Source organism: Chiloscyllium punctatum, chromosome 19 (genome assembly GCF_047496795.1).
Source record: "Chiloscyllium punctatum isolate Juve2018m chromosome 19, sChiPun1.3, whole genome shotgun sequence".
NCBI lineage: Eukaryota > Metazoa > Chordata > Chondrichthyes > Orectolobiformes > Hemiscylliidae > Chiloscyllium > Chiloscyllium punctatum.
Genome location: NC_092757.1, coordinates 97,237,301 through 97,262,892, shown reverse-complemented (window position 1 = coordinate 97,262,892; position 25,592 = coordinate 97,237,301). Strand labels below are relative to the sequence as shown.

The following is a 25,592-nucleotide window of genomic DNA, read 5'->3' as shown; positions in this document are numbered from 1 at the left end:
AGTCATTAGGAAGACAAATTAATTATTGTGTCCTAAAAGCAGGGGGAATGAAATATAAAAGTGGAAAGTTTTACTATAGCCATACTGGACCTTAGTGGAACCATGTTTGGAGTATTGTGCTCACTTTTGGGAATCATTTGATATTGTGACTAATTCTGATTATTTGGCCTTAGTAAGGGCAGAGAATTTAGAAAAGGTGCCAAAGCGATTTACGAGGATGGTTTCAGAGCTGAGAGATTATGTTGCTGGCATAACCTAGAGAAACAAGAGCTGTGATCCTTAGGCAAAGAAGGAAGGAGATTTGATAGATGTGGTTAAATTGTCAAAGATTTGGATATATTAAAAAAGCTCTTTCCAGTTGATGTTAATCAGAGGACATTGAATTAAAGTGATGGAGAAAGGTGCAAAAAAGCTTTGTGTCTGTGGAGTACACTGTCTGATAGCATGTGGAAGCCAATTCAATAGCAGCTTTCAGAAGAAAACTGAATAATTTTATGAAGAATGTTGCAGGGAAGAATGTTAGGGGGGTAAAAAAGAGGAACAGTGGGACTAAATAGGTTGCCAACACAGTAGTTGGGCAGAATGGTAGCATTGTGTGGTGCAAGATACTATGGCTGAATGACTGCTTTTTCCCCACGCTATGTCATTAAAAAATACAGATTTGTTTTCTCAACAGAGACAACCTTCTCCCAAATTGTAGATTAATCTCTAACCTCCAAACTTGAGTCAATTGTGGCTCAAAGAACCTCTGGTTCTCAAACCTGTTTCATTGCATCAGACCGTTGAATCAGTTAGTGATTTAGCTTGAGACTCTCGTCCATTTCTGATTCAATGGATGGAAGATCCAGCTCATAATGTCAAAGAGTGCTGTAGACCAAGTAATGTATCAAATTGTCACTGTTCATTCATTGATTAAATAGCTTCACAACAACAGAGGTCATCTGAATTCTCCCTGTGTACATAATCTTCAAGAAAGATTCCTTAAAGTGCATACTGTGATTTCAAAATAAACTAATGAGGAAAATATTAGCTTTTCATTACAAATGTACAACCAATCTCAACACGACTATGTCATGTAATGTGCTGTTCATCACAGTTTAAAATATTTTTGGTAAAATATGCAATTGCTTTGTCTTTTCAGAGTGGGACAGAGGGGAGCTGGGCTTCCAGCAACTATAGCGAGGAGCGAGCATGAGATTTCAGAAATTATCGATGGACTTTCTGAACAGGAGGTCAGGTGTTCCTTAGAGTCAATTTCATCCGATAATGTAGACAGTTTGGGTTTCTGTCACGATTTCACCCATTAATAGAGAAGCATCCTCTTTTAATGTATTTTAAATAGGTGAAAATGGGAAGGCTGTAAAAAGAACAAAAGGTCTGTGAAAGGGGGCAAAGATCATGCTCTGAAATTGTTGAATTTGATGTCATAATCAAAGGCTGTAAAGTTTCTAACTGAAAGATGAGGTACTATTACACAAGCCTGCAATGAGCCTCACTGGAGCACGACAGGAAGCTGAAGCTGCAGAGCTCTCTGTGAGAGCAAGGTGGAGATTTAAGATTACACAATATCAAGTTATAGTCCAACCGGTTTATTTGGAAGCACTAGCTTTTGGAGTGCTGCTCCTTCATCAGGTAACTGTGGAGCAGGATCGTTAGACTGAATTTATATCAAAAGATTACAGTGTCATGCAACTGAAATGATATAGAGTCATACAAACGTACAGCATGGAAACAGACCCTTCAGTCCAACTCATCCATGCCGACCAGATATCCCAACCTAATGTAGTCCCACCTGCCAGCACCCGGCCCATATCCCTCCAAACCCTTCCTATTCATATACCCATCCAAATGCCTCTTAAATGTTGAAATTGTACCAGCCTCCACCACTTCCTCTGGCAGCTCATTCCATACACACACCACCCTCTGCGTGAAAAAGCTGCCCCTTAGATCTCTCTTATATCTTTCCCCTTTCATCCTAAACCTATGCCCTCTAGTTCTGGACTCCCCCACCCCAGGGAAAAGACTTTGTCTATTTATCCTATCCATGCCCCTCATGATTTATAAACCTCTATGAGGTCACCCCTCAGTCTCCTACGCTCCAGTGAAAACAGCCCCATCCTGTTCAGCCTCTCCCTATAGCTCAAGTCCTCCAACCCTGGCAACATCCTTGTAAATGTTTTTAAACCTTTCAAGTTTCACAACATCCTTCCAATAGGAAGGGATATACTGAACAAACCTAGACTGCTGTTAAATCTTTCATATTTTAGAATGGGTTGCAGGTTTTGGTTCCTTAATACGTAAATTCCAGAGCTGCTTTTAAGTCACATTCTTGAGATAACTTAAGGTTTTATTTTTTAAAAAAGCTGACATCTCAGCTCAGACAATGCATTAAGGGTGTGAGGTTTGACTCTGTCTGTCTATCCCAATCTTGAGTCAGACGGGTTCTATTTCCAAAGTAGGAATTCATAAAATATTACATGGATAGGCTACCTGCAGATTGTGTGCTTTTTGGTCAAAAACGAATGCATCTGTGAATATAATTCTGCAAATGCACCCTATAGGTTTATATGTGTGCACGTGTGCATGAGAGAGAGAGAGAGAGAGTGCATGTGTGTGTCTAAGTGCACATAGATTAGATTAGATTACTTACAGCGTGGAAACAGGCCCTTCGGCCCAACAAGTCCACACCGCCCCGCCGAAGCGTAACCCAACCATACCCCTATATCTACATCTACATCTACCCCTTACCTAACACTACGGGCAATTTAGCATGGCCAATTCACCTGACCTGCACATCTTTGGACTGTGGGAGGAAACCGGAGCACCCGGAGGAAACCCACGCAGACACAGGGAGAATGTGCAAACTCCACACAGTCAGTCGCCTGAGGCGGGAATTGAACCCGGGTCTCTGGCGCTGCGAGGCAGCAGTGCTAACCACTGTGCCACCGTGCCGCCCACAAAAGTGTGTGTTTGTGTGCACGCTTGGTAGTGTGTGTGTGTGTGTGTGAGAGAGAGAGAGAGATGGAGTATAAGCCTTGACAGGGTGTGTGCATGCTCTCTGAAAGCTAGTGCTTCCAAGTAAACCTGTTGGACTATAACCTTGTGTTGTGTGATTTTAACTCTGTACACCCCAGTCCACCGCCAGCTCCTCTACATCAAGATTTAAGATGGCAATCGATTGGAAACTCTGAGTCACTGTAGTGAACTAAACCCCAGTGAGACCAGAGCACACTGTGAGCAACGAATACAGTATAGTAATTTTTAAAGCAGTGCAAGTAAATCGCTTGGGGTGCTTTGGTGAGAAGAAAGGTAAAAGGGGCAAGTGTTCCATCTCCTGCAATTTTGTTGAAAGGTGTCATGGGAAGGAATATTAAAATGTATGATAGAGGAATTCCTTTGCTTTAAATCGATCATCCAGCTCCATTTCTGCCACCTCCAGCCTGACGTTACTGCCAAATCTTTCCCTGCCCTACACTTTCAGTATTCTGCCAGGTCTCCTCCTTATGTAGCACCCTGGCCCACGTTTTGGTAATTTCCAATGCTCCCTCCTGTTATCATGCAAGTGCAAGAGATGCAACATCTGCCACTATACTTCCTCTGACTGCATTGTACAAAACCACAAATATTGTTTCCAGAAGAAGCAGTATTTTACATGTACTTTTTTCCAGTTTAGTATGTTGTATTCTCTACTCGTAGTGTTTTGGGAAGATCAACTGTTCAGTCTGCTTCATGATCCTGAGCTTCCAGTCACCATCGTTTTAATTTTTCTCCTTGGTCTCACACTAACTCCCTCTAGTCCTCTTTCAGTGAAACTTCTAGAGGAGCACTTCATCTCTCCATTTTGCAATTATAGTGAACCCTTAATAGCTGCTGCTGTTAATCAGTAATTGAGTTGTTATTTTTCTCCGGTTGTGTTATTCCCTATTCACTGGTGGTAGACCATAAGCAACCAAGGATTACAAGCCTGCAGTAGCTAGATGCTTTTTGTGTCCTAATTGTTAAGGAAAAAAATCAATTTAAGATCAGGAAAGGATATTGAATGCAAAAAACAGAAAGTGCTGGAAAAACTCAGGAGGCCTTGCAACCTCTGTTGTGAGAGAAACAGAATTAGTTTTAAGTCAAATGGCCATTCATCAGAACAGCGACTAAACTGGAAATCTCAACTCTTGTTTCTGTCTCCACAGATGCTCCCAGACTTCCTGAATTTCTCCAGCACTTTGGGTTTTTTTTGTGTTTGCAATTCTTTTGTTCTTTGTTTTTGTTTAATGGATATTGAACATTTTAGTTATTTATAATTAATCTATTCAGATATTCTTATCTGGGACCTTCTAAGCCAGAGGTAGGGGCACTACCATTGCACCACAAGACCCTTGCAAATAGGTAACAAAACATCTGAATGTCAAACTACTTAGGGTATCTGGTCAATAAAATCCATTGGATGATTTATTGCAGAATAATGAGAAGCAGATGAGGCAACTTTCTGTGATTCCTCCGATGATGTACGACACAGAGCAGCGAAGAGTGAAATTCTTGAACATGAATGGAGTAATGGATGATCCCATGAGAGTCTACAAGGAACGGCAGTTCATAAACGTCTGGTCTGAGCATGAGAAGGAGATCTTCAAAGAGAAGTAATTATAGTCTGAAATATTGTGCACTGAACATGATAATTGTTGCTGGCTGTTTGAGTTATTTCTGCATCTTCTCCAGTCTTGTGCAAGCACACCATCAGACTGAATTGCTAGTAGGTCCTAACAAAATTGCTACTGATACTGCGCAACCTGGCCATGTATATAATGAATTGTATCGTTTTCGAAAGGTTTAAGGCCAAATGTAATGTGTAGCAGTCTATTTTTTTGTTATTTAGGTATATAATGTTGCCAATGCAAATTAAAGCTGGTCTTTCCAGTTAATCAAGTGATTGTGGCGTTAACAGTTTGAGTAGGTGGATGGATGTCTGGGCATAAAGTTATAACCACTCAAAACTAATGTCTTTAAAAAGTAGAAAATTTGCAACATGTGAGCTTTTGTTGACATTGAAGTTGTGGCATGAAATTAGACAATTCTTATGGTTCACTTGTAAATATGTTGCCAGAACTGGCTGTGCCATCACTTTTAATGTTTTTTTCCAGTTTGACTTTGACACTAGTGGTGGGTTGCGACAGAGGGATTAAAATGGTTTATGTACTTTCCTTGTTGGTGCAATATAATGACAACTGCAAGTTAATGAATAACTTACTGATCTTTCTGCCAGACACTGACATAGGAGATGAGCAATTGAGTTTTCATTGCACTTTTACCTTTCAGGTGATTGTGTTACTGATCAAAGACTTCTGTTTTGAATAGGTTTGTTCAACACCCAAAAAACTTTGGTTTGATAGCATCTTACCTGGAAAGAAAGGTAAGAAGATTCATTAAGCATCTATTTTCTGAAAAACAGAATTTTCTTTTACTTTTTCTTATGTTATCTTTAAATGATTTATATGAAGTCCATTCGCACAGCTCACCGCAGTGAGTGAATCAATTGCAGGGTATAATACTCTTTGATATAAATTTTTTCACATTTGTTGAAATTTGTTATAACATGTTTTACTTCATCTTATCAACACAAACTCTCTTTCTCTCCATTGCCTCCTCTTTTTCTCCCTGTCTCTTTCTTTCTTCCTTACTTCATCTCTTTCTCAAGCAGTGTAAATTTAATTGTTTCCAAAGCTGAAATTTATTAATTAGGTGCAAATTGTATGCTTGTTGGAAATAGGATTGGCCATATTGGATCTATTTATCCACCTATTCACCTATGCACAGGTGGATAAAGTGGCCAAGAAGGCATATAGTATGCTTGCCTTCATTGGATGGGGTATTGAATATAAGAGCTGGCAGGTCATGTTAAAATTATACAAAACACTGGTTCGGGCCGCATTTAGAATACTGTGTACAGTTCTGGTCACCACATTACCAAAAAGATGTGGACGCTTTGGAGAGAGTGCAGAGAAGGTTTACGAGGATGTTGCCTGGTATGGAAGGTGCTAGCTATGAAGAGAGGTTGAGTAAGTTAGGTTATTTTCATTAGAAAAAAGGAGATTGAGGGGGGAATCTGATTGAGGTCTACAAAATCATGAAGGGTATAGGCAGGTTGGATAGAGATGAGCTTTTTCCCAGGGTGAAGGATTCAATAACGTGAGGTCATGCTTTCAAGGTGAGAGGTGGAAAGTTTAAGGGGGATACACGCGGCAAGTACTTCACACAGAGGGTGGTGGGTGTCTGGAACGCATTGCGAGCAGAGGTGGTAGAGGTAGGCACGGTAGATTCATTTAAGCTGCATCTGGACAGATGCATGAGTAGGTGGGGAGGAGAGGGATACAGTGGTTAGAAAGTGGGCGACAAGTTTAGACAGTAGATTTGGATCGGCTCAGGCTTGGAGGGCCGAAGGGCCTGTTCCTGGGCTGTAAATTTTTTGTTCTTCTTGGTTCTATTTAATTGGAGCTCTGTGTGCATCCTTTTGTTAGATCACTTGTGCTGACTAGTTTGCTTGAAATTGGCATGACGTTACTAGTGACATTTTAAATTTAAAAATTACAAGGTGGGTGTTGCAGAATTTGTTCATTTGCGGCAGCAGTATCTATGGTAAATTTGCTGTCGTCTGTAATGTTTTCAATTCCATCATAATCATAGTCTGTTAGTGGCAGTTGTGTAATGTTACAAAGAAAATCATCAAACTGTCTGATTCATTTGATTTCTTTGGCATGGGTGCTGGTTTTTCTCCTGCTTCTGTGTGGTCTGTTTGAAGTAGAAGGAAAATTGACCTTCAGAATGTTTGAACAATCTACAATTCATTTGCTTAGACAGAGTCAAAATTGCTTGGCCTGCAATTCTATCTTGATCAGTAGCCTGGAGACTGTTTTACAGCGGTATATTTGAATTAGAGGTTATTCCACATTGTGTTTTGGAAGAAATCCAAGTCTGTTTAAAGTTAACAATTAATACTGGAACTCTGTAGCTGTGTATAGCCCTGTTTACTTGTTTTGTTCTTGGGTAGCTCATTTTCTGTAAGGCAATCTTCTATCAGGCTTGCCTAAAGCTTGTCTTATTTAAGGGTGCACTGTCTTTTTCTTAGATTCAAGGCTGACAAAATGTTTTAAATGTAGGTTGGTCAATGTCCCTCATGTCCGAGTAAAATTTAAGGTGTTAGATTTTGAAGTTCTGCACAGATAAAGGTTGACCAGTACAGACAGACACATGCACAACTTTGACCTGCTGTCACACTGTGCAGATAACTGGTAAAGTCCAAAAAGCTCCTTCAAGAGAGTTACTCATCCTAACTGCATAGACTCTCCCATGGGTATGCACCTGAATGACACTAGCATAATGAGCATGTAGAATGCTGACAGGTATTTGAAAACACCAATTGAGTAGAAGAATCATTTGGCTAATAAATGAGAATGCAGAATGGAAACATTTTGCTGAACAAGTGGTACAGTTGACTGCCTAGGAGCTAGTAGTGAGATTCATTGCTGTGCCAGTTTTGCCACGATTCTGATGGAAGAATTAGCATTTGTATGAGAGGAATGAATGTGGTGGAGTCTTTGGCATATTCTGTGGCAGGTGGCATGTTGTCACAGATCATGATAAAATTATAAATGAAGGCTATCACTCAACTAATCTTAATTCATCCATCTAGAATGATATTTGGGTTTTCCATTACAGGTAGTTCTCAGATAATGCGCGTTCCGGCAGTACAATTTGCTTATAACGTTACTGAGGAATAACGGAATGGTATTTTCAAGAATGCTTACCTCTGTTCACAATAATGAGATTCCAGCAACGATCGTTTCAAGCACTTCATTCTGTGCTTGTGCCGAGGTCTCCATGCCATTTTGCGCATGCATGGATGTCAGCGCAAGTCTTCATGCCATTCCTATCCATCCAAGTATTTTGCATACATATTCATTTAATTGCTTATTGTTCTTTTCACTCGTATATTATCCAACTTCTTTATATTTTCTACTACTGATCCTCAGTATTAAATCATCTGTAACCATAACCAATTTGCAGTGAACCTTTGGAAAAAATGTTATTTATATCAATTCAGAAAGTAGTTGTGAAGTTGTTTTATTACCATTGGGTTGATGTTTTCCCTATGGTTGAAAAAGCAAGCATTTGACTTTCTTTACATTCTGTATTTTAGCTGATCAGAATGATGCTGATTTCAATATTTCCTACTTGTGTTGTGCAGTGACAAGTGGAATCTAGTGCTTTGATAGAGGAACACGTAGACTCCGAACTGGGTGAAGTTGAAGAATTGTAATCTGAGCCTGCCCACTCCATGCTTTTAAACGTCCCTATTGTACTGCCAACACCGATTCAATTTTGCTTCAATGCCCACCCTCAAATTCATCACCCCATGCTCAAATTACCTGTCACGGAGTCCAGTGCTTCTTTCCATCTGCCAATTTGCACTTAACCAGTTACCATCTTGAATGAAAGATATGTTGAATATCTGAAGTTAGTAGTTGAATTTCATATACTTGTACTTGCCTTTTCCAGAAAGTTTAAAAGTGAAATAAGTTTCAATGTAGAGACCATAGGTTTTCCTTCGTAAAGTGGGCAGATAGATGGTAGATAGCATTAAATTGTGAGAGGGACTCACGATTGGTGTGTTGCCTCCCAGGTGCCAGGGTTCTTGATGTCTCTGCTTGTGTTTTTGGGATCCTGGAGAGGGAAGGGGAGCAGCCTCAAGTGGTGGTCCACATTGGCACCAGCGACATAGGTGAAAGAAAGGTGGGGATCTAAGGCAGAAATTCAGGGAGCTAGGGTGGAAGCTTAGAGCTAGAACAAACAGTTGTTGTCTTTGGTTTGTTGTCCGTGCCACGTGCTAGTGAAGCAAGGAACAGGGAGAGCGCGGAGCTAAACACATGGCTGCAGGGGTAGTGCAGGAGGGAGGGTTTTGAATTCTTGGATAATTGGAGCTCTTTCTGGGGAAGGTGGAACCTCTACAAATAGGATGGTCTTCACCTAAACCAGAGAGGTACCAATATCCTTGGGAAATTTGCTAATGCTCTTTGGGGGATGGAGGGGTTTCAACTAATGCAGCAGGGGGATGGGAACCTGAATTGTCGTTCCACTGTTCAGCAGATTCAGGACAGTGAGGTCAGTGATAGGTTTACATGGTCACAAGAGGGCACCGGCAATCAGGATGTTGGTTTGAAATGTGTGGACTTCAATACCAGGAGCATCCGAAATAAGGTGGGTGAACTTGCAGCATTGTTTAGTACCTGGGATTTCGATATTGCGGCCATTTCAGAGACATGTCTAGAAGAGGAACAGGAACGGTTCCGGGATTTAGATGTTTCAGCAAGAACAAAGAAGATGGTATAAGAGGCAGGGTGTGGCATTGTTACTCAAGGGTAGTATTTCAGCAGCTTAGATAACATTTCAGGACTCATCCACTCAGGTAGTTTGGGCTGAAATTAGAAACAGGAAAGCAGAGGTCACCTTGTTGGGAGTTTTCTATGGGCTTCTGAATTATTCCAGGGATGTAGATGAAAGGACAGCAAAGATGATTCCCAATAGGAGCGAATGTAACATGGTAGTTGTTATGGGGACATTAACTTCCCCAATATTGACTGGCAGTACTTTAGTTTAAGTAGTTTAGATGGGTCAGTTTTTTTCCCAATGTGTGCAGGAGGGTTTTCTGAGTTTATTTAGTTTGCATGAGGGTTTTCTACAGTATGTCAACAGGCCAACAAGGGGCAATGCCACATTGGATTTGGTACTGGTGTTAGATTTGGAGGTAGGTGAGCACTTTGGCGATAGTAACCGTAATTCGTTTAAGTTTACAATAGCATTGGGCAGGGATAGGTTATACCACAGGGAAAGAGGTATAACTGGGCGTAACGCAATTGTGATGTGATTAGGCAAGATTTAGGATGCAAAGGATGGGGAAAGAAACTACAGGGGTTGGACACATGATAGAGCTCATTCAAGGAACAGCTACTGCGGGTCCTTGATAAGTATATATCTATCAGGTCGGGAGGTAGTTGTCGAGAGAGGGAGCCATGGTTTACTAAAGAAGTTGAAGCTCTTATCAAGAGGAAGAAAGAGGCTTATGTGAGGATGAGGTGTGAAGGCTCAGACAGGGGGCTTGAGAGTTATAAGTTAGCCAGAAAAGATCTAAAGAGAGGGCTGAGAAGAGCCAGGAGAGGACATGAGAAGTTGTTGGTGGATAAGATTGAGGAAATCCCTAAGGCCTTATATAGGTATATCAGGAATAAAAGAATGACTAGGGTAAGATTAGGGCCAATCAAAGATAGTAATGGAAAGTTGTGTGTGGAATCTGAGGACATGGGGGAAGCGCTTAATGAATACTTTTCACCAGTATTCACATTGGAAAAGGGCAATGTTAAAGAGAATACAGAGATACAGGCTACAAGATTAGATGGGGTTGAGATTGACAAAGAGGAGGCTTCAGCAATTTGGAAGATCTGAAAATAGATAAGATTCCTGGGCTGGATGGGATTTATCTACAGATTCTCTGGGAGCCCGGGAGGAGATTGCAGAGCCTTTATTTTTGATCTTTGTCATCGTTGTCAACAGGAGTAGTGCTAGAAGACTGGAGGTTAGCAAATGTTGTTCCTTTATTTAAGAAGGGGAGTCTGGACAATCCTGGTAATTATAGGCTAGTGAGCCTTACTTCGGTTGTGGGTAAGGTGTTGGAAGAGGTTAGAAGAGCTAGGATTTATAATCATCTGGAAACTAATAAGTTGATTAGGGATAGTCAACACGGTTTTGTGAAGGTTAGGTCATGCCCAACTAACCGTATTGAGTTCTTCGAGAAGGTGACAAAACAGGTGGATCAAGGTAAGGCAGTTGATGTGGTGTATATGGAGTTCATGAGGCGTTTAAGGCGTTTGATAAGGCTCCACACGGTAGGCCACTGCACAAAGTACAGAGTTTTGGAATTGAAGGTGATTTAGTGGTTTGGATCAGAAATTGGCTAGCTCAAAAAACGCAGAGCGTGGAGGTTGATAGGAAATGTTCATCCTGGAGCTCAGTTACCAGTGGTATGCTGCAAGGATCTGTTTTGGGGCCACTACCGCTTGTCATTTTTATAAATGATCTAAATGTGGGCGTAGAAGGATGGCTTAGTAAACTTGCGAGGTAAACTTGTGGATGACACTAAGGTAGGCAGAGTTGTGTATAGTACCAAAGGATGTTGTGGGTTACAGAGAGACATAGACAAGATGCAGAGCTGAGCAGAGAAGTGGCAAATGGAACTTAATGCAGAAAGATGTGAGGTGATTCATTTCGGAAGAAGTAATAGGAATGTCGAGTACTGGGCTAATGGTAAAATTCTTGGCAGTGTAGATGAACAGAGAGATCTCGGTGTCCAGGTGCATAAATTCCTGAAAGTTGCCACCCAGATTGATAGGGTTGTTAAGACGGCATATGGTCTGTTGGCATTTATTGGTAGGCGGATTGAGTTTTATGCTTCAGCTGATTGTGACACTGATAAGGCCGCACCTGGAGTATTGCGTACAGTTGTGGTCACCGCATTATAGAAAGGAGCTGGAAGCTTTGGAAAGGGTTCAGAGGAGATTTACTAGAATATTGCCTGGTATGGAAGGAAAGTGTTTCGACGAAAAGCTGAGGGAACTGAGGCTGTTTTCATTAGAGAGAAGGAGGTTGAGAGGTGACTTAATCGAGATGTAGAAGATAATCAGAGGGTGGACAGTGACAGCCTTTCTCTTCAGATGGTGAAGGCTAGCACAAGGGGACATAGCTTTAAATTGAGGGTTGATAGATTTAGGACAGATATTAGGGATAGTTTCTTTACTTAGTAGTAGGGGCGTGGAACAGTCTGCCTACAACAGTCATAGACACGCCAATGTTAAGGGCATTTAAACAGGACAAACGTATGGATAATAATGGACTGGTGTAGGTTAAATGGGCATCAGATTAATGTCACAAGTCAGCGCAACATCAAAGTACTGTAAAGTTCAATGTTCTAAATGCAGCGAAGTGAGAGATGATATGTTTTGGTAAAAGAGCACCAAAAGACAAGCATTCTCAAGGGGGTGCAGGGCAGAGAAACTTAGGTGTATATATATGTACAGATTATTGGAAGTAGAGTAGCAAGTAAAGCACACAGTGTCCTTGGCTTTTTTTAATAGGGGCATCGTGTACAAGGAGGTGATGTTAAACTTGTATAAGACACTTTTTTGGCCTCTGCTGGTGTATTGTCTGGGTGCCATAGTATAGGAAGGATTGGACTGTATTGGAGAGAGTGAAGAAGCGCTTTACAAGAATTGTTCCAGAGATGAAGAACTTCAGTGATGAGGATAGATTGAAGATGTTGAAATTGTTCTCATTGGATAAAAAACTGACGAAGCTAAAAGATGATGGAGGTTTTCAAAATCATCAACAGGCTGCATAGAGTACATAGGGAGAAATTGTTTCTGCTCATTAAAAGATCAAGAGGGCATACATTTAAAATGTTGTGCAAAAGTGATCTGAAGCTTTTCCACTCTATGGTAATGTTATGAATGCACTCCCTGGACGTGTTGTGGAAACAGGTTCACTTGAGTCTTTCTAGAGGCCATTGGATGAGTATTTGGAAAAAAATAATGTGCAAGACTTTGGGTGAACAAGTAGCAGATTGACAATAGGTAATGATCCTCACTTAATGAGCCAGTGCAAGCACAATGGGCAGAATGGCAGTCTCCTCCTTCATAACATTTTTGTGATCCTGTGAAAAGAAACCTTAAATTTTGCAACTTAGACTGTTAGAGCACTCAAAAATAACCTAAATAGTGACTTTCAAGAAAGAAGAACTGCAACCTTTCACATAAGCTATCAAGACTGAGATTGACATCACTACGCTTAGTGAGGTCCACCTTTGTGGAGAAGGGTAGCTGAAGGAACAAGCAGGGATTACACCTTCTACTGGAAAAGGAAGACTATAACAGCATTTATATCTGGTTTTGCTATCCAGAGTAAGATGTTGAATGCACTGCCTAAACTCCACAATTGTACAATTAAAGGCTCATGACACTTCAGCCGTACTTAACATTGTCAATGTCAGTGGTATTTATGCCTTGACCCTTGATGCAAAATATTCTGTTCTGACCTTGATGAATTCGTTATTGCTTGCCCAAAAAGAAGAACTGTTCATCCTTCTGGGGGACTTCAGTGTCAGGGTTGATTATGGACCTGATGTCCAGAGAGAGGCATCATTTGGTTGGGGAGGGGACAAAGGGGACATAGTGTACTCAGCAAGGCTCATTTTAACACAAGCACCTCATCTATGCGAAAGGACAAATATCAAACTAAATGGAAGCATCATAGATCAAAGCATTGGCATGTCCTGAGTTATGTCATTGTTCAAGTCAAAGACCTAGGCATGTCTGTATCATTGATCCATGTGGGATAGATCATCACCCTGTTCAGTCAAAGCACCAAGATGCAAAAGTTCAAGAGATCAGAAGATTTTAGATTAAATTTCCTACAGTATGGAAACAGATCTCTGGCCCAACAAGTCCACATCAACCCTCCAACTAGTAATCCACCCGGACCCACCTGTTCACAGAATGTGGTGAATGCATTGCCTGGGATGGTAGTTGAGGCAGGGAACATCACAGCCTTTTAAAAAGTATGTGGACAACCATTTGAACTGTCATAACATCAAGGGTATGGACCTAGTGCTGGAAAATGGACTAGTATAGATTTAGATTAGTTTTTTGACGCTACAGACTCAGTCGACTGTAGTGCCTCGCTGTACTGTATGATTCTATGATACTGAGCCAATTGTTGCTGAAAATTTTCTTTTACCCTTGATAGAGTTTTAATGCTTGTGGCAGGTCATTGGATAAAAGAGGCATCGGCTGAGAGAGTTATGTGGATGTGACCTCGAATGCACTACCTGATTGGGTAGTGGGTAAAAAGTTCACTCAGATATTCTTAAAAGGGGATGCTGTAGAACTGTGGAGAAAGAACAATGGAGTGAGTCCAATTGAAGAGGTTTTTCACAGACCAGCAGAGAGATGGTGGTCTCCTCCTGCACTGCACCAATCTATAATTCCACCATTTGGTTCAATCCAAAGAAAATGCTAGCTAGATTTCCCCTTATTTGTGTACTGGAGTGATCTGGTGAGGTAACGTTTTGTCAGGCTTCGTCTTGATGTTTGCACCACAGGGAGAGGACATTTCGCACATTGTTTCTGTATAATCTTTTGAATGGAGCGATTCGATCTCATTCTGTTGGTTTATAACTGAGGATCTCTTGAAAACAGTATGCTAGAAACTGTGTGAAAGTCTCTCTCTGTCTTGCAGATAATTTTAAGTACACCAGGATTACAAATGTGAAGCAGCAGTGCGTAAAATAATCAAAACCTTTGGCCAAATTGTAGTATTCTCCTAATTTGCCCTTGTTTTTTTTTCTTCAGTGTGTAGCAGACTGCGTTTTGTATTATTATTTGACAAAGAAAAATGAGAACTACAAGAATCTTGTGAGGAGGAACTACGGCCGACGCAGAGGAAGGAATACGGTAAGAAATGCTAGAATAATGACATAAAACGACTGAGAGCATGAGTTGGGCAAAAGACACCCTTTGCAACTGGATCAGTGGATTGGGAACATTTTATAACATAATGTTAGTTTGAATGTCCGAGTTACCATGACACCCAGTGAATATGAGGAAGAGCAGAGTTACAGGTAGCTGTTTAAAGAGTTGACCACATCATGTTGGGTTGATGTTATAAGTTGAAACTTTTTAATTGCTTTTATTCTTTACAACTTAGACTAAATCTTAAGCCATCTTTTATCTTGCAGTCAATAAGCATTTACAGCATCAGTCCCATTGCCCTTATAGAACTTAGTCACAATGTTGCTGTATATGTGGGCTTTGTAAAAAGTGAGTGATGATATCTTTTGATGGTAAATGGTTGAGCTATAGGGATAGGGTGGTTAAAAGGTGCTGAAGCATTCGATCAGTCGTGATCATATTGAATAGTGGGGCAGGCTTGACGGGCTGCATGTCTTATGTCTGTACCAGTGTTCCTCAAAGAACAGGACAGGAATGGGCTCTTTGGCCCACGATGTTATGCTGAAAATGATGACAAATTAAACTAATCCCTTCTACCTGTCCTTGATCCATATCCCTCCATTTGTGGCATATTGATGTGCTAAAAGCTCTTTAAATGCCCCTATCGTATCTGCCTTCTCCACTACCTTTGGCAGTACATTTCAGATACCTGCCACTGTGTTTAAAAAAAACTTGCCCCTCCCATCCCCTTTGAATTTTCCCCCTCTCACCTAGTATTAGACCTTTGAACTATGGGAAAAAGTTTCAGACTGTCAACCCCTATTTATGCATCTCATAATTTTATAAACTTCTATGAAGTCTTCCCTCAACCTCTGCCCCTTCAGAGAAAACAACCCTAGTTTTCATAGCTTCTCCTTATAGTTCATGCCCTCTAATCCAGGCAGCATCCTGGTAAATCTCTTCTATATCCAGATGTATATTGGCCAGAGTCTCTGTCACTAGCTTATTAAGGTAGAACAAGCTGGCAGTGACTTGTACGTTGCTCGCTAACAAGTCATAGTCCACTGAGTGGTATTTATATTTGCTAAACAATGAGTAACAATTAAAAGGAGGTCTCCTACTTCGGAAATTGGAGGAAGTGGTGCCATGGCATTGTCACTGAACTAATAATTGGCGAGTTCCAGCTTGGCAAGCAGTAAATTGATATGAAAAGTAAGGGAATCTGCTCCAGTCTAACCTTTGTGTGACTCCAGATCCCACCGCAATTTGGTTGACTCTTAACTGCACCTGCTTAATGAGGGATGAGCAGTAAAGGTTGACCCAACCTGCGAGGCTCACATCCCATGAGCAAATATAAAAAAAGTTCCTGTGCTAGCTTCAGCAGTGCAGTGCTCGGAGCAATAGATTAAAGGAAGATGTTTAATGTTGTTAAAGAGTACTCACCATAAAGATTTGTGAGGGTTTTGAAAAGGGGAAAGAATGATCAAGACATTAATATAGGAAAGGAAGTAAGATAGAAGACTAACCTGGAGGTGTTTTTTTTAAAAGTTATAGTTCTTTGCATTAAAGAAAGGAAAAGGTGAGTGAAAATAGCCATTGATATTTTGGAGTTGAAAAGTGTAGTGCTGGAAAAGCGCAGCAGGCCAGGCAGCATCAGAGGAGCAGGAGAATCGACGTTTCGGGCATAAGCCCTTCTTCAGGAATCTTGGAGGCAGTGACAGGAGAAATTGGAAAATTAATTAAGAAAATTTCAGAAATGATAAATTTCTTATATTTGCCTCCTTGTAAAAAGAGAAAGATGATTTTGGAAATTGTGGGGAACCAAAGGTTTAATGAGAGTGATGAACATAAAATCAAAATCAGTGTTGGAATGTACTGGAGAGGTTTAGGAAATTGATAATGGACAAATACCCTGCACCTAGGGTTTTTTTTAAAGTGATAGCTGCAAATAGTGAGTGATTTGGGTTTGATCTGCCAGAATTCCCAAGATTAAAGAAAAGTGCCAGTAGATTGGCAACAAATGTAACGCCATGATTTTTTTAAAAAGCATGGGAAAGAGAAAATGAAAAGTCACTGGACTCAAAGACATTAACTCTACCTTTTTCCCCACAGATACTGCCACACCTGAGTTTCTCCAGAAATTTCTGTTTTGTTATCAGATCTCCAGCATTCACAGTTTGTATATTATTGAATAGTGATCAGTTAATCTGACAATGTGGGCGGCATGGTGGCACAGTGTGGGCGGCACAGTGTGGGCGGCACAGTGGTTAGCACTGCTGCCTCACAGCGCCAGAGATCCGGGTTCACTTCCCACCTCAGGCGACTGTCTGTGTGGAGTTTGCACATTCTCCCCGTGTCTCTGTGGGTTTCCTCCGGGTGTCCGGTTTCGTCCCACAGTCCAAAGATATGCAGGTTAGGGGAATTGGCCATGCTAAATTGCCTGTAGTGTAGGTGAAGGGGTAGATGTAGGGGAATGGGTCTGGGTTGGTGTGGACTTGTTGGGCCGAAGGGCCTGTTTCCACACTGTAAGTAATCTAAAAAAAATGGAAATTGTGGGATCTGCTATCTATCAAATTTAATTTAGCTCAACAAGCTGAAAAGCCGACAGGTCGTTTTGGTATAATGCACTTCTTGTCAACACAAATTGGCTATAATGCAGTTGACACATCATGGGTGCTGTTTGGATAATGAAAACTTTCTACTGAATGGGTATAGCAGTTTTCTATAGTGACTTTTCATAGCATGATTTACTATAGTGCGATGCTGCACAGGAATGCAACTGTCGTGTTATACCAGAATGCCCAGTATGCCAATTTGGATTTAAGAAGACCATGGACTCGGTGTCCCACAGTATGTTGCTGCACTTGATTAGAGTGAGGATAATGTATTACCATGGATTAGAATTGATTAACAGACAGGAAACAGGCTAAGAATACAGGGGTCATTTTCAAGGTGGGCAGACTTTTTGAGTTTTGTATAAGAAAGGTGATAAGAGGCCGACTCCAACAAAAGACAAAATTGTAACCAAAAGTTATGGGGATATAAGACAGCAGAGTTGATGATTGTTGCATTGTCAAACAATATCAGTGATTCTTATGATGCACAATTATCCTTATTTATGTTGTAATAGCTAATTTTTGCTTTGTGCAGCATTACACACAATGTTGTTGCTTGTGATTGGTGAAAGGGATATGAGGCTACATTACACACTGAAGAGGAACAAGATCAGTCTGGGTCAAGAACCCAATGCAGTTGGATCCTGTAACTTTTTTTTTAAAGACTGATTTGCTTTCTGTGCTGACAGCTTGGCTCAGGTAAAGCCTTGTTGCAGTGAGGGAGAAAAATGCAGCTCAGCTGGAGGTTGTGTTGATGTTTGTAATGGATGTGAATGTGAAGTATGTTGGAAAGCAACAGTTGGATTAGTGTCTGGTAATGATGCTTGAGAAGAGTTTGTTTTGGAGTTCACTGGGGTTTCTTATCTAATATCCTTGTAGTATTCCATTGTAAATTCATTCATGTGAAAAGATCAAGATTCTACTTTGCAGAACAGTTAGATCGATAGACATCTTTACAAGGCAGTGTTCACTGGAGATAGTCCTTTGTAGTTCATTTTAGATTAGATTAGATTCCCTACAGTGTGGAAATAGGCCCTTCAGCCCAACAAGTCCACACCGACCCTCCGAAGAGTAACCCACCCAGACCCATTTCCCCTCTGATTAGTGCAATTTGGGCAATTTAGCATGACCAATTCACCTGACTTGCACATCTTAGGACCCTGGGAGGAAACCGGCGCACCCGGCGGAAACCCACGCAGACACAGGGAGAATGTACAAACTCCACACAGACAGTCGCCAGAGCCTGGAATCGAACCTTGGACTCTGGTGCTGTGAGGCAGCCAAGCTAGCCACTGAGCCACCGTGCCGCCCATGCCATAAGACAATCTGAAGATGAATTTTTGTCAAAACTTCACTTTTTCTTGATTTGTTTTGAAGTCTGACATTCAGTAAATAAAATGTTTTTAGTATTAAATAAGTGAAATTCAGCAATGTTTGGAACTGATCCATTGGAAAGGTCAGCCATAATTTCCTTGAATGCAGGAAAAGTTTTGAAAGGCCAGTTATGCTGCTGTTCTGTATGCTGTACTTGTCATTAAACTGGTTGTCTATGAAAACTATTAGAAATCTTTATTGTGAGATATTAAACCGGATGATTTATTTTTGATGTTCTGAGTTTTGAAGTCGGTGGAGTTAGCAATCACATCAGACCATTTGATCAAAATAAATCTGTTCAGTATTTGCCATATCCTTTGTGTGTGAAAATGGTTCTAATCGCATTGTCTGTCCAACTGTTCATTTGTTCTTATGCCTACTCTTGGTCACGATATGGAGCTGCTGGTTTTTGACTGTGGTGGACAAAGTCAGAAGTCAGCCGGCACTGGGTTATAATCCAACAGGTTTATTTGAAACCACAAGCTTTCGGTGCACAACCCCTTCATCAGGGGATGTGGGAGACAAGAGAACACAGACACAGAATTTGTGGGCAAAGAGATCAAAAGATCATACCAATGGTGTAAGTGGCTTGATCACTGGCAATGGATACAAATTTGACAGTCTCATATCCTGTGTGGAGATATGTATTGATACGCGAAGAGTTCCAACATGATTTTGTGCTGGAAGGTGATAAAGATGTATGCATGAAATTATTCAGCACTGCTCAGCCAGGAAGAAGCATCAAAAACAGAAATTGCTGGAGAATCGCAGCAAGTCTGGCAGCATCTGTGCAGAGTTCATGTTTCAGTGACCCTTCTTCGGCTAGTGGGGAATGCCTCACCCTGTTTCTAACCAATCAGTTATGCAGATAAGGCAGGTAAAAAGACAAAACCACCAGAAAACCTGACTGAACTAAACTGAGAGGGAGATCTGGGTGCTGTCTTCAGCCAGAGCATTGCATTATCATGAATAGGGCGCCTGCTGCTGTTTGCGTTGTTGATTTCTGCTAGGAAATGTGTGAGAATGTTGAGACGATATGACTGAAGTATAGTGGTTTTGGTTCATGAATAACCTAGTGACACAAGCATGTAGAATGGCCCCAAGTGGGCAGTTGCACATCTTTGGAACTGTATACCATCAGGATAGAGGGAAAGTAAGAAAAATGTAAAAGAATCTACTGAAGTGATAGTTAATTTATTGTTCAGGACAGGCACTGTCCACTGGGTTGTGGATTGTTTCCATAGATCAGAGAATGTGATTTAATGTAGATACAATGGTCTTTGTGTTGCGTATTTTAATTTCTTAGTTTGATGGATTTTGGGAACTAAACCAACTCTGCAAGTGTTAGGCTAGTTTCAGAGTGATTTATAGTGCATGGCTTGAGGTTTAAGCTACAAACTGATGTGAAATTACATTCAGATGAGTTTATAAAAAAGGTTTCATTTGGCCCATTTAGCAATTACTTCTGAGAAAGATTTGAACATTATGCTAGAACAGAGTCAGAATCGGTTTAATGTCAGTGTAGATAATGTGAATGGACAGGCCAATGTACTGGAGGTGGTGCTGTTGGCAGTTTTCCCAAAAGGATCAAGATTTGGAATTTTGCCTGCCTGTGATTTCCTCCCCCTCTGTTCTGTCATGGCAGTGGTATAGTCCAGTGATCCGCTCAATCTACTTGATATGTTGCTGTAAGGACCAATGATGCAGGACTCTGTGGATTACCTTATCTGACCCTGCAGATTAGAGTGTGTTTGCAAGATAGAAATGTTCCTCAGGCTAGCTTGTGCTGCGGGGGTGATACAGTTTCCTGGAATATGTACAATGATAGGTCAGACAGCTGGTCTAAGGAGCTCAGTGACGCTGCTGCCTTTCTCGAGACTGAAACTTACAGTAGTGTGGAAAGGATAGGCATCAGCCTGGCACCCAATTACTGAGTTGGGTGGACACTGCAGAGTTTTCTGTTAGCAGATGAAGATTCAGGTACGTTACTGGACTGGATTTTGTTAGGGTGCTGGCAGCTCAAATTACCCCTGTGCTGAAAGGTTGTCTGCTTCAAGTGAGTTATTGCATTAGTTCAACCTTAAGCTGTTTTTAACTAGAGTGGATATTGTCTTAGCTGAAAATGTGTTGCTGGAAAAGCACAGCAGGTCAGGCAGCATCCAAGGAGCAGGAGAATCGACATTTCGGGCATGAGCTCTTCTTCAGGAATGAGGAGAGTGTGCCAAGCAGGCTAAGATAAAAGGTAGGGAGGAGGGACTTGGGGGAGGGGCGTTGGAAATGCGATAGGTGGAAGGAGGTTAAGGTGAGGGTGATAGGCCGGAGTGGGGGTGGGGGGCGGAGAGGTCAGGAAGAAGATTGCAGGTTAGGAAGGTGGTGCTGAGTTCGAGGTTTGGGACTAAGATAAGGTGGGGGGAGGGGAAATGAGGAACTGGAGAAATTTGAGTTCATCCCTTGTGGTTGGAGGGTTCCTAGGCGGAAGATGAGGCGCTCTTCCTCCAGCCGTCATGTTGCTATGGTCTGGCGATGGAGGAGTCCAAGGACCTGCATGTCCTTGGTGGAGTGGGAGGGGGGGTGGGTGGGAGTTGAAGTGTTGAGCCACGGGGTGGTTGGGTTGGTTGGACCGGGTGTTCCAGAGGTGTTCTCTGAAACGTGCCGCAAGTAGGATATTGTCTTCGCAAGGTAATATGATCAGCTAATGAGAGAGCAAATGACCAGAGTAAAAGAGCTTCCCAAAACACAGGAAATCACGGTCAGATTGTAGTTATACACTTTTGAATGCATGGTGGACTTTAATATTCCAAAGTTCTGTCTTACAACCCTCTTCATACCTTCAGCTGAAGCATGTTAGCTTCATGTGTCTGCTCTGATATTTGATGCCAGCTGTTGGGATTTAGCAGTTGACAACTGACAGCAAAATGGGAATGCCTCATGGGTAAGAGAAGAGTTTGCACAGTTGCAAGTTTTATGTAATTGGAGAGAGCCAGTATGTTAGTGACCTGTGCGGTCGGATCAGCCTGTTGCAGGCAGGAAGCTGCCTTTGTGAAACAAATCAAACTCTGTACAGCCATATTTTCTGTTGACGTTTTCAGAACAGTATGTCTTCTACCACTTTTAATTGCTGTTTTTTTCTTTCACTTTGTAAAGCTACCAAAAGCTTACTTCCAGCACAGGATTTGAAAAAAAAATTAATGTTCCTATGTTATGAACATATAAATTAAGAGCAGCATTTGGCCCCTTGAGACAGCTCCACCATTTAACAAGATTGTGACTGAAATTATTGTTCGATATTGCTATTTACCCTGTATAAGCTTTCATCTGCTTGCTTACCAAAAATGTGTTTACAGCAATTTTTTTTATTCACCAGCACCAATGGGACCTATAGGAGTGTATTGGCTGATCTAATATTCCAGTTGATCAAAAGTGTACAAATGCACACTGAATAATAGAAACATCATGTAGGGTGTATACACCATCATCATTATACTTCATTTACAGCATAAATAACTTAATGCAACTTTGACTTAAATAAAGTTTATTATTTAACAGCAGAGAGCTGTTCTCACTCACACTCTCAACCACTTGGAGCTTGGGATTATATCATGAACTTCTAATATTTGGTGGGCAGCACGGTGGCACAGTGGTTAGCACTGCTGCCTCTCAGCGCCAGAGACCTGGGTTCAATTCCCGACTCAGGCGACTGTGTGGAGTTTGCACGTTCTCCCCGTGTCTGCGTGGGTTTCCTCCCATAGTCCAAAAGATGTGTAGATCAGGTGAATTGGCCATGCTAAATTGCCCGTAGTGTTAGGTAAAGGGGTAAATGTAGGGGAATGGGTGGGTTGCGCTTTGGCGGGTCGGTGTGGACTTGTTGGGCCGAAGGGCCTGTTTCCACACTGTAAGTAATCTAATCTGATCTAATCTAATTGTATATAATTTTGCTGGTTTACTGAGAGTACCAGTTCTTAAGGTGCCAGTTAAAATTCACTGTACCTGTCAAAAGGAATATTGCAGAGATTTTACTTACGTATGTATAAATTAGGTCATGTGTGAGTCTTTGACCCTTAATGATAAACTCAGCTGTATTTGCAGTTCCTTTCCTCTATCAAAAGGTCCATCCTTTCACAAGCCCAAGTAACAGTCAGAAAAAGAACTGAACGGTTAAAATTATGAAAATTGTGTATTTGCAGATGTCGGAGAACAGAACCCTGTTTATAATTAAGCTGTTTAAAACATTGGTGATTATTACTGAGGTTTAATAGAACACCAGTTGCTTTCTACACTAAGGAGAAGCAGTTGTATTATGGTACTATCACTGGATGAGTTATCTCGAGATGCAGATTAATACTCTGTGGTTACAAGTTCATATCTCACCATAGCAGCTGATGAAATTTAAATTCAATTAATAATACTACAGAATATACAGCTAGACCCGGTTGTGGTGATCGTGTAAGTAGTTGTCATTTAAAAGAAAAATCCATCTGATTCACTAATGACCTTTAAGAGGAGGGGGTCTACCATCCTTATACGTATTAGTAAAGAAATTAAAATACGCTGGTGAAATTAATGAGTTTGAAAGCTGATGAGTTCTGAGGACTTGATTATCTATAACCCACAGCACTAAAGGAGGTGGCTGTGGAAATAGTGAATGCATTGATTATCATTCCGAAAGTCTTGGCAGATTGGAGGATGGCATATTTAACCCTACCGTTTAAGGGAGGAGGGATGGAGAAAGGCTGTTCTGGACGGATGTTCTGAAAAAGTGAACAGGAATGTATGGATGTCCATGCAGCTTGATTTTTCTTTAAACTGGTAGCTTCCTAACTACAATAAGCTGATCACTTAAACTATTTCTCGCCAATTACACAAAACTTGCAACTGCACAAACCTTACTCTTCCCTGAGGCATTTTCATTTTGCTGTCATCTGTGAATTGCTGAAGCCCTTTTCCAGAAGACATTTGATAAGGTACCACATCAAAGATTATTGCACAGGATAAAAGCCCATGCTGTTGGGTGTTAACATGTTGGCATGGATAGAAGAGGGAAGCAGAGTGCAGGTAAACATGGGTCTTTCTCAGGGTGACAGGATGTCGCAAGTGGGGGTGGCACAGTGGTTAGCACTGCTGCCTCACAGCGCCAGAGACCTGGGTTCAATTCCCGCCTCAGATGACTGACTGTGTGGAGTTTGCACGTTCTCCCTGTGTCTGCGTGGATTTCCTCCGGGTGCTCCGGTTTCCTCCCACAGTCCAAAAATGTGCAGGTTAGGTGAATTGGCTATGCTAAATTGCCCATAGTGTTAGGTGAAGGGGTAAATGTAGGGGAATGGGTCTGTGTGGGTTGCGCTTCAGTGGGTCAGTGTGGACTTGTTGGGCTGAAGGGCCTGTTTCCACACTGTAATTAATCTAATCTAATTTAAAAAAAAAGTGATGTGCCACAGAGGATGGTGTTATGCCCACAACTCTTTACAATTTATTTCCAAATGATTTGGATGTAGGGACCAAAAGTATGTAGTTAAATTTGCTGATGACACAAAGATAGGTAGGAAAATGAGTTGTAAAGTTGACATAAGGGACGTAAGAAAAGGATATAGATAGGTAATGTGAATGAGAAAGATCTCACAAGTGGAGTACAATGTCGGAAAATGTGAAATTGTCCATCTTGGCAAATGAATTTGTTTTTAAATTACCTGGATGGGGAGATGTTTGCAGAGCTCTTGAGATGCAAAGAGATATGGCTGTCTGAATGCTAGAATCATTGAACGTTAGCATACAGGTATATAAGTAATTTGAGTAAATAAATGTGGTGCTGGAAAAGCACAGCCGGTCAGGCAGCATCTGAGGAGCAGGAGATTCGATGTTTCGAGCATAAGCTCTTCATCAGGAATGAGCTCATTCTTGGAAAATTAAGCACTAGGAATCCAAGCTTAAAAGTATGGTGTTGCCCTTTTGTTTCTCTTTATTTGCATAGGTGTTGCTAGCTGGCTGTTCTTAGTCCTTGAGAAGTGCTGGTGTGCTGCCTCTTGAATTGCTGCAATCCATGTGCTGTAACTTAACTCACAATGCATGGAAGGAGGGAATTCCAGGATTATGACATTTTTCCAAGCCTGGATGGTGCGTGGCTTGGAGGAGAACTTGCAGGTGGTGGTATTCCTGATGAAGAGCTTATGCTCAAAACGTCGACTCTCCTAATCCTCAGTGCTGCCTGACCAGCTGTGCTTTTCCAGCACCACGTTCTTCGACTCTGATCTCCAGCATCTGCAGTCCTTACTTCCTCAGTGTTCTCATGTATTTGCTGCCCTTGTCCATCTAGGTGGAAGTGAACATAGGTTTGCAAGGTGCTTAGGTGAATTCCTGCAGTGCAACTTATAGATGGTGTATTCTGCTGTGAAGGGTATGGATGTGATGCCAGTCAAGTGAACTGCTTTATCTTGGTGTCAAGCTTTTGAAGTGTTATTGGAGCTGCACCCATCCAGGCGAGTGGGAAGAATTCCATCACGCTTCTGACTTGTGCCTTTTGGATGGAGGAGAGCCTTTGGGGAGTCTGGACGTGAATTACTTACTGAAGTATTCCTATTCTCTGACCACCTCTTTTAGCCACTGTGTTTATGTGGCGAGTCCAATTGAGTTTCTGGTCAGTTATAACCTCCAGGATGTCGAGAGTGGAGAATTCAATGATGGTAACACCACATAATATCATGGGGCAGTTGGTAGATTGAGTCTTGTTGGAGATGGTAATTGCCTGGCATTTGGGTTGCACAAATGTTACTTGCCACTCTCTAATCCAAGCCTGGATATTGTCCAGATCTTGTTGCATTTGAACATGGACTGCTTCAGTATGTGAGGAGTTGCGAATGGTGATGAATATTATTCAATAATCAGCAAACGTCCCCATGTTATGATGGAGGGGAAGTCATTGATGAAGCAGCTGAAGATGGTTGATCATAGTGCATTACCTTGATGAACTCCTGGAGATGAGATGACTGACCTCCAACAAGCAGAGCCATCTTCCTATGTAGTGGTGCTGGAAAAGCACAGCAGTTCAGGCAGCATCCGAGGAGCAGGAAAATTG

The 25,592-nt window shown here is 41.5% G+C and overlaps 1 protein-coding gene across 15 annotated transcripts in view; it reads left to right on the top strand.

Moving 5' to 3' along the window:
* The window catches only part of ncor1 (nuclear receptor corepressor 1), a 406,208-nt gene that overhangs the window by 161,375 nt on the left and 219,241 nt on the right, over positions 1-25,592 (top strand). For 14 of the 15 annotated variants that reach the window (XM_072590142.1, XM_072590152.1, XM_072590155.1 and 11 more), the window contains 4 exons: positions 1,142-1,232; positions 4,453-4,631; positions 5,347-5,401; positions 14,442-14,543. In XM_072590142.1, the coding sequence (XP_072446243.1) occupies positions 1,142-1,232; positions 4,453-4,631; positions 5,347-5,401; positions 14,442-14,543 (427 nt within the window). Of the gene's footprint in view, positions 1-1,141; positions 1,233-4,452; positions 4,632-5,346; positions 5,402-14,441; positions 14,544-20,390; positions 20,510-25,592 lie in introns of those variants that run through there. The other variant, XM_072590154.1, reaches the window with a different exon arrangement.